The sequence below is a fragment of the Macaca thibetana genome, chromosome 16 (genome assembly GCF_024542745.1).
Source record: "Macaca thibetana thibetana isolate TM-01 chromosome 16, ASM2454274v1, whole genome shotgun sequence".
Taxonomy (NCBI): domain Eukaryota; kingdom Metazoa; phylum Chordata; class Mammalia; order Primates; family Cercopithecidae; genus Macaca; species Macaca thibetana.
Window position 1 is genome coordinate 36,683,327 of NC_065593.1, and position 19,258 is coordinate 36,702,584.

General features: G+C 37.7%; 1 protein-coding gene across 1 annotated transcript in view; it reads left to right on the top strand.

Moving 5' to 3' along the window:
- Positions 1-1,285: 1,285 nt before the first annotated feature.
- Positions 1,286-19,258, top strand: part of RNF43 (ring finger protein 43) — a 67,445-nt gene continuing 49,472 nt past the window's right edge. The window contains exon 1 of the mRNA XM_050764674.1: positions 1,286-4,646. Coding sequence (XP_050620631.1) covers positions 4,395-4,646 — 252 coding nt within the window. The 5' untranslated portion in view covers positions 1,286-4,394. The remainder of the gene's footprint in view (positions 4,647-19,258) is intronic.

The following is a 19,258-nucleotide window of genomic DNA, read 5'->3' on the forward strand; positions in this document are numbered from 1 at the left end:
GAGATGGGGTTTCGTCATGTTGGCCAGGCTGGTCTCGAACTCTCAAGTGATTCACCCACCTCAGCCTCCCAAAGTACTGGGATTACAGGCGTGAGCCACCATGCCCAGCCAGCTGTACCTGCATTATATTCTTAAAGTCCAAACAAGACAGAAAAAGTGCTACATTAAGAATTTATTTTAGGCCTGGCATGGTGGGTCATGCCTGTAATCCCAGCACTTTAGGAGGCCTAGATGGGAGGATTGCTAGGGCCCTGGAGTTCAAGTTCAACCTGGGCAACATAGGGAGACTCCATCCCTACAAAAACGTTCGTTTTATTTTATTTTATTTTATTTTATTTATTTATTTATTTATTTATTTATTGAGATGGAGTTTCGCTCTTGTTGCCCAGGCTGGAGTGCAATGGCACAATCTCAGCTCACCGCAACCTCTACCTCCCAGGTTCAAGCAATTCTCCTGCCTCAGCTTCCCAAGTAACTGGAATTACAGGCATGCGCCACCATGCCAGGCTAATTTTTTTTTTTTATTTTTCGGGTTTCTCCATGTTGGTCAGGCTGGTCTCAAATTCCCGACCTCAGGTGATCCCCAAACTCGGCCTCCCAAAGTGCTGGGATTATAGGCGTGAGTCACCATTCCTGGCCCAACAAAAAATTTTTTAAAATTTGCAGGGTGTTGGCTGGGCATGGTGGCTCACGCCTGTAATCCCAGCACTTTGGGAGGCTGAGGTGAGTGGATCACAAGGTCAGGAGATCGAGACCATCCTGGCTAACACGGTGAAACACCGTCTCTACTAAAAATACAAAAAATCAGCTGGGCGTGGTGGCAGGCGCCTGCAGTCCCAGCTACTTGGGAGGCTGAGGCAGGAGAATGGTGTGAACCCGGGAGGCGGAGCTTGCAGTGAGCCAAGATAGCGCTACTGCACTCCAGCCTGGGCAAAAGAGCAAGACTCTGTCTCAAAAAAAAAAAAAAAAAAGAAAAAGTTTGCAGGGTGTGGTGGCATGCACCTGTGGTCCCAGCTACTCTGGAGGCTGAGGTGGGAAGCCATGAAGGTCAAGGCTGCAGTGAGCCATGATGGCACAACTGTGCTCCAGCGTGGGTGACATAAGACCCTGTTTCAAACAACAAAAATAAACAAAAAAATTATTTTAAAATTTGTCTTTGATCTAGGTTTGTTATTAGGTCTGAAATTCTGAAACTACTCTCATAAACCTTATCTACAGGGAAAACAATGTTGAAGGTCAGTAGACTACTCATCCTTTTTGCTTTCAGAGGCATTATGTCATTTAATCTTTACAACAGACCTATCGTAATTATTATCATCGGCATTTTACAGATGATCAGAGATTCATTTGTACATGAGGTAAGAAACACGTAAAATTTACTACCATAACCATTTTTAAGTGTACAGTTCACTAGATTTAACTATATCCACATTGTTGTTCATTTGTATAATTTTGAAAGTTTATGGCAGCAGTTCAGAAATAAAATGTCTCACCACGTCAAATATAATCTGGTAATTTGAAACTTCAAATGTTATAAATGTATTAGAAACTGTTGTATTATTTCTAGTGGCAAGGTAGTAATAAGGATTGTAGTTCATGAATGTGGTAATTAGCCACAAATTCATTTTCTTTTTGCCTATGCTTTTCTCATTAATCATATTTTACCCTTTTGCTTGTATTTATGACATGGACTTATTTGGAGTCTTACACTGAAGGCATAGGTCTGATCCATAGTATTATTTCACCTCTCAAAGATTGAAAAGAAAGTAACAGTTGGATTCCAGACCTCTGATATGACCCTGATTTGAAAGTTCCATATAGGCACAGTTTAGACAGAGCTACTGAATTTAAATTAGTAAGAGCTGAAGAAAAGCTAAGCATAAAATGGACAGAGCCCTTCCCAGGGTAGCAGACATAAGTAGCAGTAAATCAGTAAGTACTAAAGCACAGGATCACTTCATTCTGGCTTTCTGCCATTTATAGACACTCAAACTTGGAATGAGCAGAAATCCTTTTGAATTTATATTTGCAAAACCTTGTGTCCATTCTTTTCTGGATTACCTTTATTTTTTTCTGTTTATTTCCTCATACCATTATCTATGCTCTGTTGGGTGCAGAGTCTGCTTAGATATGTTTGAGTGGCCCTGATTTGCATGTGGTAGCTTGCATACCCAGAGAGAGGTACTGGGGATCAAATTGGATGCAGTTTAGCTGTGGCTCAATAGAGGGAGTAGAGGAGCTGAGGGAGGGGAGAGAGCAAAAGAACGTGTCTGGTTAAGTAAGTGTTGTGTGTGCGCACCAGGAGGAGGGGGGCAGGGTGGGGGGTGGTTGCCTCTAGCAGCTCCACCCTCACTTTGTCAGCAGGTAGAGAGCGTGATTGCTGTCCCAGGGGAGGGAGTCAGAGCTAGAACACCAATTACAAACCACAGGCTTCCTGCTCTAGGGAGTTGATCCAGAATTGTCTTTCTGAAAGGAAGCACTCGAATCCTTTCGAACTTTCCAAGTCCATCCATGATTCAGAGATACTGCCTTCTCTCTCTGGGATTTTCTGTGTTTCTGATAGTGAATTGTTGATGTATTTGCTACTTTGCTCCTTTTCTCTTTCAAGACTTGGTCATTTTATATGCTGTTTGGAGAAAAAAAGAACTTTTAATAGAAAGGAGGTTTCAGAAATGATTTTGGATTTTCTGTAAGTGTTTAATCTAGTTCTTGGGGACAGCATCTCTCATCCTGGAGTAAATTTCTGCCTTTGACCTGCATGGATTATTTTTTCAGGCTGCGGAATTTCTCGGCACCTACCTGTAGTATGGGGCACTTTGTTTGGTTGCAGAGTAAGAAGGTGGAAGAATGAGCTGTACTTGGTTAAGCAGTTGAAACCTTTTTTGAGCAGGATCTGTAAAAGCATAATTGAATTTGTTTCACCCCCGTGGATTCCAGTGGGCCCGACAGCGCAACAGGTTTGCAGATTTCTTTTGAAATTCTTTTTTTTTCCCCTCCCTCTGCCTCAGCAAAAGAAACGAATCTATATAACAGGTTCATGTTGTTCAATTGCTTGGCTTTTCAGCACTTGTTCTGAAGACTTTATAATATTTTTAAACTTGACCTTGGAACACAGAGGGCTTTGTGGGTGAAGTGTATTTCTATTTACTTAAGGGTGCACATTTTAAAAATCTTATTCTGTGTTTGTACAAAGACCCAAATTTTCATAGTGCCTGGAAATAGCACAGATTTATTCTACTCAAGCTTATTTGTATTTTTTCAGGGTATTCTACCTAGAGCCTGTGGTTAATCGCCTCCCTGCTCTCCCTACCTTTTATTCCCCACCCCCTCAAGGAAAACATGTTAGGAATAGTCCTTTGTTTTTCTTATGAACCTAGAAAATTACAGATCATAAAATCTGGATATTAAAGTAGTTTCCAAAAGCATCTCATGGGAAATCAAAGTGCTCGGCATTTCCGAGCTGGAGAATAAAATCAAGAATCCTTAAGAGAGAAAAGAAAACGGAGATAGAAATATGAATTTTAACTGGAAAAATAATTGGAAAGCTAACCTTTTCAAATACTCTAATTATGAAAGTTGGAAAAGGTTGTGATGCCCAGGATTATCCTGTAATGTGTGAAGATACATAAATTAGCACCTAATTTACAGGCAAATTTTGGTAAAACATAAAAAATTATGGTATGTCTAAGTTCATGAAAAGTATGTAAATGCAGTGGGCCTAGAACCCTGGCTACACTGAAATACAGTTTAATGTGGAAATTTTTCTAATACATGTTGTAGCATCTTTGGACATCAACGTGTGGCCTGAAATTTTTATTGTTCCCTCTTCTCCTCCATTAAAAAAAAAAAAAAATCTCCTTGTGGTTTTTAGTCATTTACCATTGACACATATTATGGCTTAAAAAGGGCCATCTCTTCCTTTTCTGAGCTGGAGTTCTTCACTCTCACCTTTGATGCATGGCCGTAGCTGTTTACTTTGCCTTGTTTTGTTCATGAACATTGGGTTTAGTGCCTGGCAACTTGATGCATATGGAAGAGCAATGCCAAGTGATCTGACATAATACAAATTCACAATGTGACATTCAATCACGAGCAAAGTTGGAAATTCCAAAGAAAAGTGGTGAGATCTTTACTAGTCACAGTGAAGATGGGAGAAAATGACATACCTGCCGCAGATGTGGGCTGAAAATATCCTCTTCTCTGCCCAATCAGGAATGCCACCTGCTCTTGGGAATAAACTTTAGAGAAAGGAAGGGCCAAAACTACGACTTGGCTTTCTGAAACTGAAGCATAAATGTTCTTTTCCTCCATTTGTCTGGATCTGAGAACCTGCATTTGGTATTAGCTAGTGGAAGCAGTATGTATGGTTGAAGTGCATTGCTGCAGCTGGTAGCATGAGTGGTGGCCACCAGCTGCAGCTGGCTGCCCTCTGGCCCTGGCTGCTGATGGCTACCCTGCAGGCAGGCTTTGGACGCACAGGACTGGTGCTGGCAGCAGCGGTGGAGTCTGAAAGATCAGCAGAACAGAAAGCTATTATCAGAGTGATCCCCTTGAAAATGGACCCCACAGGAAAACTGAATCTCACTTTGGAAGGTGTGTTTGCTGGTGTTGCTGAAATAACTCCAGCAGAAGGAAAATTAATGCAGGCAAGTATAACTTTATTATATTTCACTTTCCATCTGTTTGAAATATGCCTTTCTTCTTTTGTCTCCCAAATGAAATACCATACATGGACTTCTACTGCTTAGCTTTCTATTTCATAGAAAGAGTAGATACTGCCTTATTGGCATTCTAAAGCAAATTCTTATTTTATACTCTGGAAGAAATACATAAATCCTATATTTTAGAAGATTATCTGCTTATTTTTAACTGGTATTGCATAACTACTTAGATACACATAATACCTTTTTTTAAGTGATATATTCTGGGCTCTAATTTTTGATAGATGAAGTATATGAGCTTGTATTTAATTGACGTGAGGATTGTACTTTACATCCTGTTTAAATTGAAGTAAGTACTAAGAAGGTTGATTTTAATGGTCAGCAGCACCTGAAATTCTGGAATGCCCTTGGAGCATATTTGATTACTGTGTCACTTTTAAAATTCAGTCAAGCTTGAATTCTATGGCTGGCCTTACACCACGTGTGGCACCCTATTGCTAAGCCCAAAATGGAGAGGATTGGATTACAAAATGGACACAAGGTGTAAACCTGCCTCCTGATCACTTTGGCCTCATCCACACATAATTTTATCATTTTCAAGAATTTAAATTTAACATATTTTTTACTGATCTGCCAAGTTTTTCAGACACAGATTCTTAGGCTTTCAGGCTGTGAATGTTGCCTGTAACTCCTTCATACATGAAATGACTGGGGCCATAGCATTTCATAGACCAATTGCTCATTCCCCATAGTAAAGACAGAACCTAGAGGGCTGTACCTTTTTAATGGTCTTTCCACTGTCTTACTCCATAAAATGATGTTGCTTATTGATTGAAATTTATCATATAAAAGAACAATTCTTGCTGTAGCTACTGGACACAGGTTAAAATATTCTTAAATGTGATCCATCTTAGCATCCAAACTCAAATTTTAATTTTGTGTTATGAACAGACTATGAACAGAACCAATTTATTGTATGAATTTTAATTTTTGTCTACTTAGAGAAGATAGGAAAATTTAACAAATTATAGAACTTATTCCCAAACATGTATTCTTTAATATATGGTTTAGTGTTTATTCATTATCACTTCTTAGGCAATATTTTGAAGCTGGGATAAATGAAGTAGAAGGAGAATTAGGTGAAAATGGAAGGCTTTGCTATTTAGAAAAATAGGAAAGAAGAGTATATCTGGAAAAATGGCATAAGATTTTTTTGAATAAGATAACTTGGACTCTAAAATGGAATTAGGAATACTTAAAAGCTAAAATCATAAATCATCTTGAATACTACAGCAATTGGAAAGGAAACTTCCTTCCTGGCCTTGCCTAGTTAATACCCTAAAGCATGAATTGTGTGCTCCATTTTAGTTTTTACCATAAGTAATTTTACTAGTCATATTTTGGTATCACTGAAGTTTTTGAGAGCCATACGTGCCTTATTGATATCCTGTGATAGCATGTTCAGTGGGCTAATTTTGTGGTCCATAAAATGTATTCTTTTAAGTTCTAATCTTATTATCATAAAGCTCTACATAAAGTTTGTGTTTTCATAAAGGAAAAAGTAAACAAACAGCACCAGTTGGCATTCTCTTTGCCATTCATTATTTTATCAATCTTTATCATATCTTCTCTTATTCTATCCTTTTTCTCACTCTGGCAAATCTTACCAATCTTTTTTGTTTTTTAAACTATTAACTTTGATCCTATCATTATACATTAAGTATTGTTTTTACTTTGTGAAGAGGGAATTTCATCATACCTTAGCAAAGACTTTCAGGCTTTACAGTGGATAGTTTTATGTCACTGGCAATTTTTTAGTCTTCACCTTTCTGTCCACATATGCTTCTTTTAGGTCTTTAAGCTTTTTCACTAGCTTAGTATTAATTTCTGGATACTTTCCATATTGGTTTTGGTTTATTGTCTGTTAATCAATTTTTAATCTACAACAGTTATTAAAGTTTCTCAGTAGCTTCTTATGAGAAACTTTATTTTTAAAAAACAAGCTTCTGAATTATATATATGGTTTTCTTTATCCATTTTTTTGATTAATTCTTTCAAAGAACTCTAGTGTGTTAGGGACACATGGTTTACACTTCTGGAATCCATGCTGTTTGTTCCTTATCAGATTACACTGCAACTCAGGTTTACTGAACTGTGGTTAGCCAAGCCTTCCATTTAACTGAAGTTCTGTTTATATCTTCTAGAGATGTGCTTTGCTGTACTTTAACGTTCTTAGTGGAGAGCTGTACCCTGGTGTCACAAATCTAAAAGGAGTCTTCTCTTTGGTTTTGAGGAATTCTGGATAATTCTGTGAATCCTTCTACCTACGAATTATTCTAGTTGCCTGTTAAGATTAGTTGTCTCCAAAGATTGCAGTCAAATCTTTTTAAACTTGAGTATGCTATGTGCCAAAAAATGTACAGTTATGAGAACAGCGATTTAAAAAAAAATGTTGTTATTTCTGGAATTCTCAGATAATTTCTGAAAAGCAGACATTTCTTTACATTTTGCTCAATTAATTCAGCATATAGACAATTTCATAAGGACCAAACTAACTGAATTTTCATTTGTATTATGATTTTAATTTTTCTTAGATAAAAGGAGACCCCTCCTTGACAATGTGCCCCCAATTTGTTAAATAGTAAAATAGATCGTAGAATTGCCTCTAAAAGAATTTTGTCTCAACTTTGTCTGATGGCTGTATGTACAAGGGCATTGAAAGTCAAGTTTTGATGATTTTTGTTCTAATTCTTATCCCTCACTGTTTGTGTTTAGGTTTTTCCTTGCCAATAGTAATGATCTATTTTACAAGGTATGTTCAAAATTATAAATTGTAATATTCTTCTAAAAGCGCTAGAATAAAGTCAAAATAGAAGAGGAAGTGTTGTTGCCTTTGCCCTTGTATTTCTCAAGTCCTCTCTTTTCGATTTCAGAACATCTCATTTTAGTACCGTCCAAATTTTATTATTTTCCTTTCTATTTTGCCCAAGAGTTGCTTCTGTATATTACTGTATCATTCCAACTCTTTGTCATTGTCTTTAAATTGTCTAATTCTTAGGTTTCCCCTACATTTGCCAAAATATTTGTCTCTTCCTCTTCCATTCTTTTATTTTTCTTTTGTTTTCCACTGAATTTGTACATTTAGGATTACCTTCCACTGCTATTCTGGATCCGTATTTTAATAACCATCAAAAATCCAGGTCAAGGAAACTTTTCAGATCTCCTAATTACCTGGCGGTGACTGATAAAAAGGACTAAATGATAGTGATTACTTCTTACTGTTTTTATTCACATTGGAATATATTCTTTCTCTCCTGTTTTATACCATTATAGAAGGAAAAGTGTTGGAGCTGATTCATTGTCTAATTTCCACTTTTCTGGTTTGGTTACCTCTTATCAATGTTTGTTTCTATTATTTCAAGGAATATTATTGCCACCACTTCTAAAAATGATTACAGTCATATTTGATTTCTCAATCCTGTTTATTATTTATAAATATTATTTCAAGGGACAACTCAAAATTATTCTTTCTTCTCAGAGCAAAAGAGTAAGAGGATCTTAGTGTAGCACAAGAGATGTCACCAATTCTCTAACTATCACACTCTTCCTGCTCAGCTGGTTGTCCTGGATTTTCTTAGACTCCAGGATAAAGTTATGATCAAGATTAAAATGTATTCCCCTGAGGCTTCAGACCTACCATGGGAGCAGCGGTAGTTTAGCACGTGGCCAGTAGCAGTGAACACTTCCTGGAGAAATTCCCCTTTGCACAATGTCTCTGCTTGCCTCTTAATTTTACCTGTTAGTCAGCACATAGTTATCCCATCCTTGCATTTTTACATTATTTGTAGGCAGGGCCTGAAACTTTAAGTTTTTGGCCAAAGCTAGAGAGACAGTCCTATGTTGCAAACTATAGTTGGCAAAGTATCTAAACTGTGACTTGGAGGACTTGACTTTTAGTTCCACACACAGAGGAATATGCTGCCACTATAAATATTAATAGTTGTGTGATTTGGGACAAAATAGTTTTTACCTTTCTAGGCTTCAGATTTCCAGTCTGTGAAATTGAGGAATTAAAATATAATACTGCCAAACTTCTGCTATGCACTTTACATGTATTAGCACATTGAATTCTCATAATAATTTCATGAGAGAAGAAATTCAGTACCTTTATTTTTTACATTTTACAGATAAGCAAACTGAGGATTAAAATGTTAATATCTGTCAAAGTATTAACTATTATTATCTAATAAGTGGTGTTGCTGGAACTTGAACTGCAGAGCCCATGCTTTACCAGCTCTAAAATACTGTATATGTAAGAATGCCACAGATGAAGAGAACATCAATCTAGAGTTTGTATAAAAAATTTATTTCCAGAGTAGAAAGGAATGAAAATGATGAGTACTATTATCTGAGATTGATGCAGAATGCATCATATCCTGCTACCTTCTAATAATCTCTGTATTTCTTCTATTTCTCTCCTTTTGTGTTTCATTTGCAAAGATATCAGTAAATCACAATGTCTGTTTACTCAGTATCTCCCTTATAATGTAACATATTTTGTCATCTTTCTCTTCATTTTAAAAGTCTAGGTTAAGTTATCTAATATAGGAACCTGAAATAATAAACATTGAAATAGCATGCATTTAACTGACATTGCTCAAGTTAGAGTTCCTTCCATGCAGAAATTTTAAAATAGAAATTTTGTGATTTTGTTTGATGCCAGCCTTTAAAAGAAGTATAGAGTAGATATTCAAAGTATGGTCAACTCTGTTATTTATGTAAATGAAGGTGCAGAAAATCCAATTAATTAGTAATTGACTTTGGAATGTAGTCAAGAGTATACCATCAGACACAGTTCCTCTGTGCTCACAAACATTCTTAGGTGCTTGCCTCCTATGATCCCAGCTCAGAGCCTTCCTGACATGGCTTTCGAGTCTTCTATTCTAGACTTGGCTTTGTTGTTAGAAGCCTGGCACCCAGGAAAGAGAAAGAAGCTGCAGAATATTTTAAATGATAATTTTTAGTAAGTTCTCATCAAACAGATTTGTATATATAACAGTTCTGTACTTCAACAAAAATTTGTATCCAACAAAAATTTGTAAGTTCGGGCCGGGCGCGGTGGCTCAAGCCTGTAATCCCAGCACTTTGGGAGGCCGAGACGGGCGGATCACGAGGTCAGGAGATCGAGACCATCCTGGCTAACACGGTGAAACCCCGTCTCTACTAAAAAATACAAAAAGCTAGCCGGGCGAGGTGGCGGGCACCTGTAGTCCCAGCTACTTGGGAGGCTGAGGCAGGAGAATGGCGTAAACCCAGGAGGCGGAGCTTGCAGTGAGCTGAGATCGCGCCGCTGCACTCCAGCCTGGGCGACAGAGCGAGACTCCGTCTCAAAAAAAAAAAAAAAAAAAAAAAATTGTAAGTTCAGCTTCATACATATCTGGTTAATAGGAGGTAGTGAATGAAGTATGTCCCTGGCTATTGCTCCCATCAGGCTATTTAGTGTTCATTTGGCAGACTCTTGGTTGGCAGGGGGTAGGGGGCGGGGGGAGGGGGTAGGTATTTCCTTAGGTTTTGTATTATAGTAAAGTGTGTATGTAAATATGTGTGTGTATTATAATTATCCCAAAACTAGCCATAATTTACTTTACTTTTTTTGTTTCTTTGTTTTTTGAGATAGGGTCTTGTTCTGTCTTCCAGGCTGGAGTGCAGTGACGCAGACACAGCTCACCGCAGCCTCGATCTCCTGGGATCAAGCGATCTGCCCACCTCAGCACCACAAGTAGCTGGGACCACAAGCACGGAGCACTATGCCCAGCTAATTTTTAAATTTTTTGTAGAGACAGGGTTTTGCCATGTTGTCTGCATTATTGAAGGTATTCCCGGACCAGGTGTGGTGGCTCACGCCTGTAATCCCAGCACCGTGAGAGGCTAAGGTGGGAGGATCACTTGAGCCCAGGATTTCAAGACCAGCCTGGGCAACATAGTGAGACCCTGTCTAAGAAACAAGGTATTCCTGGAGGTCATGGTTTTGCTTGTTTGTTTTTGTTTTATTAAAAAGCCTTTACATTTTGTTAATTGGAAAGAGTTTATTGGATTTTTAAAATTTTTTTTCCCTTTTATCACTTTCAAATTGCTAATTACAGTAGATTTTTTAAAATGTTATAAATGAGTAATATCCTGTTAGGAACCAGAATCGGTAGCAGGGTATTGTTAGAGAAGACTGTGAGAATGATATTCCATTAAATTTATGTAGAAATTTTCTTCCAAGAAGCTTAAAATTATTCACCATACCTGGAGCCAGGTAAGAACAGGTGCTATTAACTCCATTTTACAGAAAAGGAAATATACTGGGAAAGAGAAAGAAAGTAAATCATCTAAGAACAAAGTTGCACAGAGACTGAGCCAGTCTGGTTTGCAGGAGATAGGAGAGTAATCAACTTTTAAGGAATCTGAAGATGTGGATTTCTCAGAGGTCAGTTCTACTGAGTGGAAATCCTAAAGGCCTTTTCCTATTTACCCGAGGACTCCTATTCTCCTTTCCTGCTGTATTTTTCTTTACAAAATCATTGATGTGGCATGCTATAATGTTTTAGTTTTGTAGTTGTCTCTCTCCCCACAGTAGAATATGAGTTCTGTGAAAGCAAGGATTTTTGTCTCCTTTGTTCAAAGCTGTATACTTAGCATCTAAGTATACTTAGTCCTTGGGCATGGTGGGTACTCAGTAAATATTTATTAATGAATATAAGGAATATTGTAGTACCAAGTAACTCTGATGGCTGGGAGATCACTCTAGAATAAAACATGCTTGTCACATTTTTAAAGTATGTTATAAGGTAGATTATTTTGAGTGTGTGTGGTTTGATATAGCAGGCTATGTTCCTTTACTCTTCTGACTTCTTGTTAGTTCAAAAATCATAAATGTGGCTGTAATCGATATGTTTAAGGTGCTCCTTTACACAGGATTTTAGAATTTTTTCTTTAGTTCGATAGCTTAAACCTTGCTGTTTAGGATATTCTGGTTTTCCAAGAAAGATTATTCAGGTCCTGATTTTAAACCTTTGATTTTAAGATATTAGCGTGCATCCCAAGGACCTTACCTTCTTAGTACTTAAATTTGTGATTACCAATTCTGGTTTTTAGATACCCTAAAGCAGTTTTTAATCTTGTCTGTGTGTGCCACAGGCCCTTTTGAGAATGTGATAATCATTATTGACCATAGGCACAAAATACACACAAATACTTAACATACACAATTTTGCATAAAATCTCAGTGAGTTGAGAGAGTCTGTAAGACATATCTAGAGATCTAAGGACTCCAAAGAAGAGCAGCTATCCTAACATAATCCCAATTATTTCAAGAAATTAAACCAAATTCTCAAAACAAATTTACCTTCAGTTTACTTAATTTGAAAAGTACTTGTATATATTACTTGAAGTCAGACAAACAACAATATTATGATGCAGTTATAAGAAAGTGGCCTGACCTTAGGTGAAGGAACTCCAGAACTAAAAAATGATGTCTGACAAAGATCTTCTTATGTGTAATAAGTGAATTCTGCTCTCCAAATATGAAGTGGAACTGCATCAATTCAAGAAATGCTTACAATCCCTTCAGCATGGCAGTTCCACTGAAAGGCCCTTAAGAATAATAGATATTTTACTCACATGTTTTGAGATTAGTAGAACCATTGTGGCTTTGTGTGTCTATTTAGTTACTACATTCAGTAAAACTGAGGGTATAAAACAAACTGTAGCTTTTTGTTTTCTTCTCATGTCTTTAGTTTCCACTCTTTAAGCTCCATTGCTTTCCATAGGGCAGGGTTCTTTGGGCCCTTAAATTTCTATTTGCTCTAATGGAAAACTTTATATATTTTTTAAAGCCAAGATTTGTTGTTGCTTGCTTGTTTTGAATGACAGATAAGCTACTTTACATACCCTTTTTATCTGGGTTCTAAACTTTACAGTTCATAGATAAATTTTATTTTGTGCTATACTTTTTAATATATTGGAATCTGTGTTTAATTTACAAACTTGGAAACACCAGAGCAACCAAAATGATTTAAAAACCAAGGTTTTTAAAAAATTGTAAGCACAGCCGGGCGCGGTGGCTCAAGCCTGTAATCCCAGCACTTTGGGAGGCCGAGACGGGCGGATCACGAGGTCGGGAGATCGAGACCATCCTGGCTAACACGGTGAAACCCCGTCTCTACTAAAAAATACAAAAAACTAGCCGGGCGCAGTGGCGGGCGCCTGTAGTCCCAACTACTCGGGAGGCTGAGGCAGGAGAATGGCGTGAACCCAGGAGGCGGAGCTTGCAGTGAGCTGAGATCCGGCCACTGCACTCCAGCCTGGGCAGCAGAGCGAGACTCCGTCTCAAAAAAAAAAAAAAAAAAAAAAAAAAAAAAAAAAAAAAAAAATTGTAAGCACAAAGACCTGGCACATTATTCCTCAAGATAAGAAGTTAGACTACAATATTTAGAAATTCTCATCTCTAGGCCAGGTGCAGTGGCTCACGCCTGTAATCCCAGCACTTTGGGAGGCTGGGGCAGGTGGATCACTTGAAGTCAGGAGTTTGAGACCAGCCTGGCCAACATGGTGAAACCCTGTCTCTGCCAAAAAATTAAAAAATTAGCTAAGTGTGATATTGCACGTCTGTAGTCCCAGCTACTCGGGAGGCTGAGGCAGGAGAATCGCTTGAATCTGGGAGGCAGAGGTTGCAGTGAGCCAAGATTGTGCCACTGCACTCCCACCTGGGTGACAGAATGAGACCCTGTCTCAAAAAAGAAAAAATAAAAAAATTCCGGTCTCTGAATCTAAAGCAGAGGCAGCATAACTATCTTCAAGACTCCTGTTTGTTGTTGTTGCTTTAAATCTAGAATACCCTGTCATGATGGAAACTGACTATAATACAACTATAATTTTAAATAGCACATTAAATTATTATGTACTTTTGTGCATGCTAGTATATCAAAAAGGTATTGTTGTACATACATAAATATATGACATTTGAGAAACACTGTTGGTATTTTACTTCTGTAGAATAATTTGGATGAGACTAAAGGCCTTATGTTTTAAGTCTACTTATTTTGCTATTTTCTAAAAATACAAAACAAAAAAATGTATAGATTTCTATTCGTTTTTTCCCCCCAAACCATTTTCTACAGTCTTATGTATTATCTACTCTAAAACAATGAAAAACATCTTTTATATGATCTGGGCTTTGTGTTCCCTTATTTTAATATCTTATACCTAGAATTATATTGATGATCTGACTTTAAAATTCTTGTGGTCAAGTTTCTTTAACTTTTGAAGGAGTATATTGGCCCTATATTGGAATTAAGTCCTATTCAGTTTTCCATTCCTAGAGTAAAATACAGTTTTGATGGAGGGGAGGGAAAAGTAGCAGAATATTCCATTTGTGAAATATCATCAAATTTCAAGCCAGAAAAAAACAGTCAGTCCAGTCTTCTCATTTTATATATGAAGAATTGAACTCAGATTAGTGCTTATCAAAGAATTCCAGTCTGTTGCTGTATCTTACTGGCCAATATTTTTAGCGTTGTTTATTTATTTATTATAAACCTTTTGGGGTCACTGCAGGGAAATTAAAAAGCAGATGTCAGCAGAGATTTTCCCCTGAACATTCCATTAAGAAGATATAGACTGCCGCAGGGCCTCTTTCCTCTTTGATCCCTAGTCAACTACAAGGCATACTTTAAAACAAGTGAGCAGACAAAAAATACCTCACTGCAGTCTAGCAATACTTTTATGTGGTGCTGTGTCATTTATTCTGCCACAGAATCACTGCACATCAGGTGGTCTGTAGTCCTGGATCTTCGCAGAGCAATATCACGTCTTTATAAAGTCTAGGCTGAGAATCTTACCAAGACTGGAAGATGTGCTGGATTCCCTAGATGCCTTATAATGTGGTTTTCCTATTTGTACCAAATTCTGTGACAGATACTATAGTAATTCAAAGAACAGCACCTTAGCCTAGTCCACCTGAGGAGAATCAACTTAAATAGCAGGAGGCATTATGTATTGAATGCCAGATGTAGTTGTAGGCATAAATGCATTAGAGTGCTGATTTATTTTCTCTTTCTTCCTTTCTTTTCTTTTCTTTTCTTTTCTCTTTCCTTTTCTCTTCTCTTCTCCTTTCCTTCCTTCCTTCCTTCCTTCCTTCCTTCCTTCCTTCCTTCCTTCCTTCCTTCCTTCCTTCCTTCCTTCCTTCCTTCTTGTCATTAGAGACAGAGTCTTTCCCTGTCACCTCTCTCTGTCACCCAGGCTGGAGTGCAGTAGTACCATCAGAGCTTACTATAACCTTGAACTCCTGGGCTCAAGCCATCCTCCCACTTCTGCCTCCCAAAGCTCTGGGATTACAGGCATGAGCTACCGTTTCTGGCCTAGGGTGCTGATTTTCATTTTTTCAGGAGTCATTCAAGTGATTATGGTAATTCTGTCTCAGATTCCCTATGATTAAAGAAAAAACAAATGACAAAATATTAAATTTTAACCCAGGCAACTTCAAGTAGCTTAAAGTTAGAGAAAAAAGTACTACAACCCAGTCATACCTTCTAACCTTTTACTGTTATCAGTTAATTACAGGTTGTTATATTCCTATGTGTATAATACTCATCTTTATAGCATTGTCTTTAGGAGTCTAGAATGATGAGACACCATGGCTTTTTTTTTAGGTTGCAATCTGACTTTCTACAATGTGCCAATCAGTCCCTGTTAAATTTTAGTTAAAACAGTAAATTTAGCTTTAAACAGAATTCAACATATTGGAAGTTTTGTTTGACTTTATCTCAACTAGCTTGATTTTAATTCTTTGCAAACTACATTCCATAAGGGAAGAAATAAATACTAAGACCCTTTATGTAGAAGGTGAAGAGTATTTGAATATCATCTCTATTTAACAAAAATTGTTTTCAGCACCTTTTTTTTATTATTGACTTTAGTCATAAATGTGTTATTCATGTTCCCTAAAATGTGTTGATTTTAGTATAATGTGAGGCGTATAGAGAACCATTTAAGAAGAATGTACCCATCCACTATGACATTAGGTTATTTTACTCTAAAGTTAGTGAACTCTATGACACACATTAAACATTTAAAAATTATCATGAGTGAGTATTTGGGATTACTGGATTGCCCCCTTGGGGTGTATGAAAAGTCCATAGGCACCTTATGATCATTTTAAGTAAAAGCAAGTCACTTAATCTTTCATCTGTTGGTGTAGGGTTGGGGGAGAACTAAATAATCTTTAAGATCCTTTCCAGCTCTAAACTTTTAGAGTTTATGCTTATTCTAGAAATAGATTTCATATATTAAAGGGACATGTATCTTGCCTATTTAGTTCTTTTTCTTTGTCCTTAGTTGTTGGACATCAAAGACAAAATTTGTTTGGTAGGTGATATCTGACTAAATTAATGTCTTACAATAAATAGGTAGCAGAACTAAGCATGAGACTCAGTTGTACTCCCAGTCTTCTGGTCCTGTACTGTCTTTACATTCCAGTTAACGCACACAAAAAAGGAGCCTTTCTCTGGAGTTTCATATTTTAAAATATCTGTAGTGGATTGAGGACCCTTATTGTAAATCCTTCGTTAAGGCTGTCCCAATGATCAGAGCACACTGACTTCAATCACTAACCTGCACCTAAGTGAATCTAACCTTTGGAAAAACCGGAAAGAGCCGGAGACAACCTAGAACCAGCCTGGACCATGAAAGTAAAAGGAGTAGGATGCTTCTGATCCTAAGTACTCTGTGAAGTGAATTGTTAGAGATAAGCTGAATAATTATACTAAAAATAAGATTTCAGAGCAGCTAGTGGGTGTTCACCCATGGGGCAAGGGGGATAGAGCTCTAGTATGTAAGCATCTGGAGGCAACTAGGAGGAGTGGAAATGGGGCCATCTGATTAGTAACTATGCCTTGTTATTAAACCGTGACTTTCTGCATTGTGTATTCCCAGAGTTGGAAAACTTCCGCTGGCAAAAAAAAAGAGAAGGGCCGCCGTGCTGTTGCTGAGGGCCATACAGTAGACACAAAAGCGCCTTCTTAGAGGCCTTCAGCAGAGGCAGCTTGTACAGGCAGGCCTGTTCCTCTCAAAGACTGGGAATCAGATTCTTTCCCCAGGGGGTTTCCAACTAGTTTGCACTTCAGAAAAACCTTTTCTTTCTCCTGCTGTTCACGCCCTGCAAAGAATTTTCTTCCAACCAAAGAAATTGTTTTATAATCAAAGATCCTTGTCCTTAGTTGTTGGACATCAAAGAAAGTTTGGAGGAGACTGGGGGATTATGTGAGTGCCTAGAATTTATTTTGAATGCAAACTTGCAACATTAGCAAGTCCCCCAAAGAATATACTCATCTCAGAGCTGGGAGAGAGCCTAATATAACTAAATCTTTATTCTTCCTTGGTTGGATGTGCCCTGGTAAGATACAAATGACTTGAATTGCCCTGTCTGGACTTGATTCATGTATGTTTGGTTCTTGAGGTACACACTTACCAGAAGAGGTCCCCCTAACTTATCTTCCCTTTTAAAACTGATATTTGGAAACATCAAACACTATTAATAAACTCAAAACAACAACCTTCCCCCTCTGCCCCCCACAAAAAAACTTTTTTAAACCAGTGTTTGACTCTTGGGAGTTTGGGGTTTCTCCCAGGACAGTTGATGGTATCACCAAATGTTGGGAGCCACATTCCCTGCATTCCCTACTGTGGCTGAGGTGTTGATGATGTCATTTTCTCCCACAAAGGAAAACCTTAGCACCCTGAGGGCCTGAACTCAGGTCTTGGCAGGTAAATCAAGGAAGAACTTACTTTTGGATTTCAACTGATTGAGTCAGGCATGAAGAGACACAACCACCACGTTAAGTATTAGCGTCACAGCCTCATCTCTGGGGCCTGAATAGACAATTTATCATTCCAAGAAAATTAAGACTATAACTTTAAGAAATTATCTTCTTGGGTAAGAACAACGATTCATTTAATATTTTGGTTCTTACACTTTGGGACATTTATAGGGCATTGTTCTCAGCGATTTTGGCTCCCTCTTAAATAACTTTCTTTGAATCCACAAATTTTCCAAGCCTTTCCGGAACCTGTTTGTAGATTATCTAGCTTTCCTTCCTCGAGCAGATTAACAACAACATAAACAAGAATTAGGGGAGAAAAAATGATGGATAGGGCAGATTTAGGCAGAATTATGCCTTGGGCAAAGTACATTCTTGTTATTTTATCTTGGTTCTGTGGTTATGAACTGAAGAGAGCATTTGCTCTAGAAGATTTCCAATCTCTTCCTATCCCTTCATCACAACCACAGAGTAGTGGTTGGAAATAGATTCCAGGAACACCAGAAACGCTCAGTATTTCCAGTGGTGACAGCTAACAGTGCCCTCACAGGGATCCTTTGAGCGTTCTTCCTCTGAGTCTTCTCGTGGTGTCCTTGTGGTCAGGAGACATATCAATAAATCACAAAGACTTGCCCTGGAGACAAACCTGGTAAAAATAATCAATTGTCTGTCTTTGCTACTAGAAACAATCCTTTTGTTTTTACCTGGTTCTGAACAAACATGCTATAGTTTTTTAGAGAAAGACCATCTATTTCACGGAATCATCAACTGACTATTCTCAAAAATTTGAGATGTGCTAGTTTGTACTAGGAAGGTAAGGTAGGATCTGGGAAGTAAGTAGGATTTGCCAAAGGTTTTTATTCTACTCAGCAGTGCTAACTTGCCTGTGTTACTCCTATGCAGGTATTAGATTATAGGGTTTGTTTTTTTGTTTTGTTTTGTTTTGTTTTGTTTTGTTTTTTACGTTAGGAATGTATGAATAAAATTCACTGAAATGAAAGTGTCCCTTAGGTTATATAGGGGAACAGGGAATTGAATTTATAAGGAAAGAGCCCAGCCTGCAACTGACTTTTCATTTTCATAGTCTTATTTCTCTTGAGTTGATGTAGGCTTAAAACAAATGAATGTATTATATAAAATGCCCTAGTTTTTCAAGCAATGTCAATCTTCAGGGTATGGAATAGGATTTGGCATTTTGTTTCCATTTTTATTGTTTTGTTTTCTAAAGGGAGGTTTGAATTAGAGCCTGTCTGGCAAGATTCCATACTTCTAATATACCACCTGTCCTGGCAGAGACAATGGAATCAAAAGTCAAGTTCTTTATGACTGCACCTGCCTTGTAAGTGCTGCCAGAAGATCTGATTTTCTCTTGTAGCTAAACTCTACACAGAAGCTAGTGCTTGGCACCCAAACAGTGGGTGCATACCCAAACACTTGGGTGTCCCAACATCAGGAGGACTAGTACCACTAGTTCTCCAGTTGAGTTGTAAAATAGTCTTTGGCATGACATTCAACAATTATTTAATTTAACAAATGGAGGAGAAGTAACTTTCTGGTTTACCTGGTTTTCAAGACTTTTGTGAGGATCTGTTAATAAGCATGAATCATTTGATAATTATTATTTGAAAATTACCTGTACAGTTCTGCATCTAGTGAACATGAAGGAGAGTATATTTTCCCCAAAATAGATCAGGAACATATCTCTGAAGTCAGACCACCATGCAAAGTTCCTAAGGT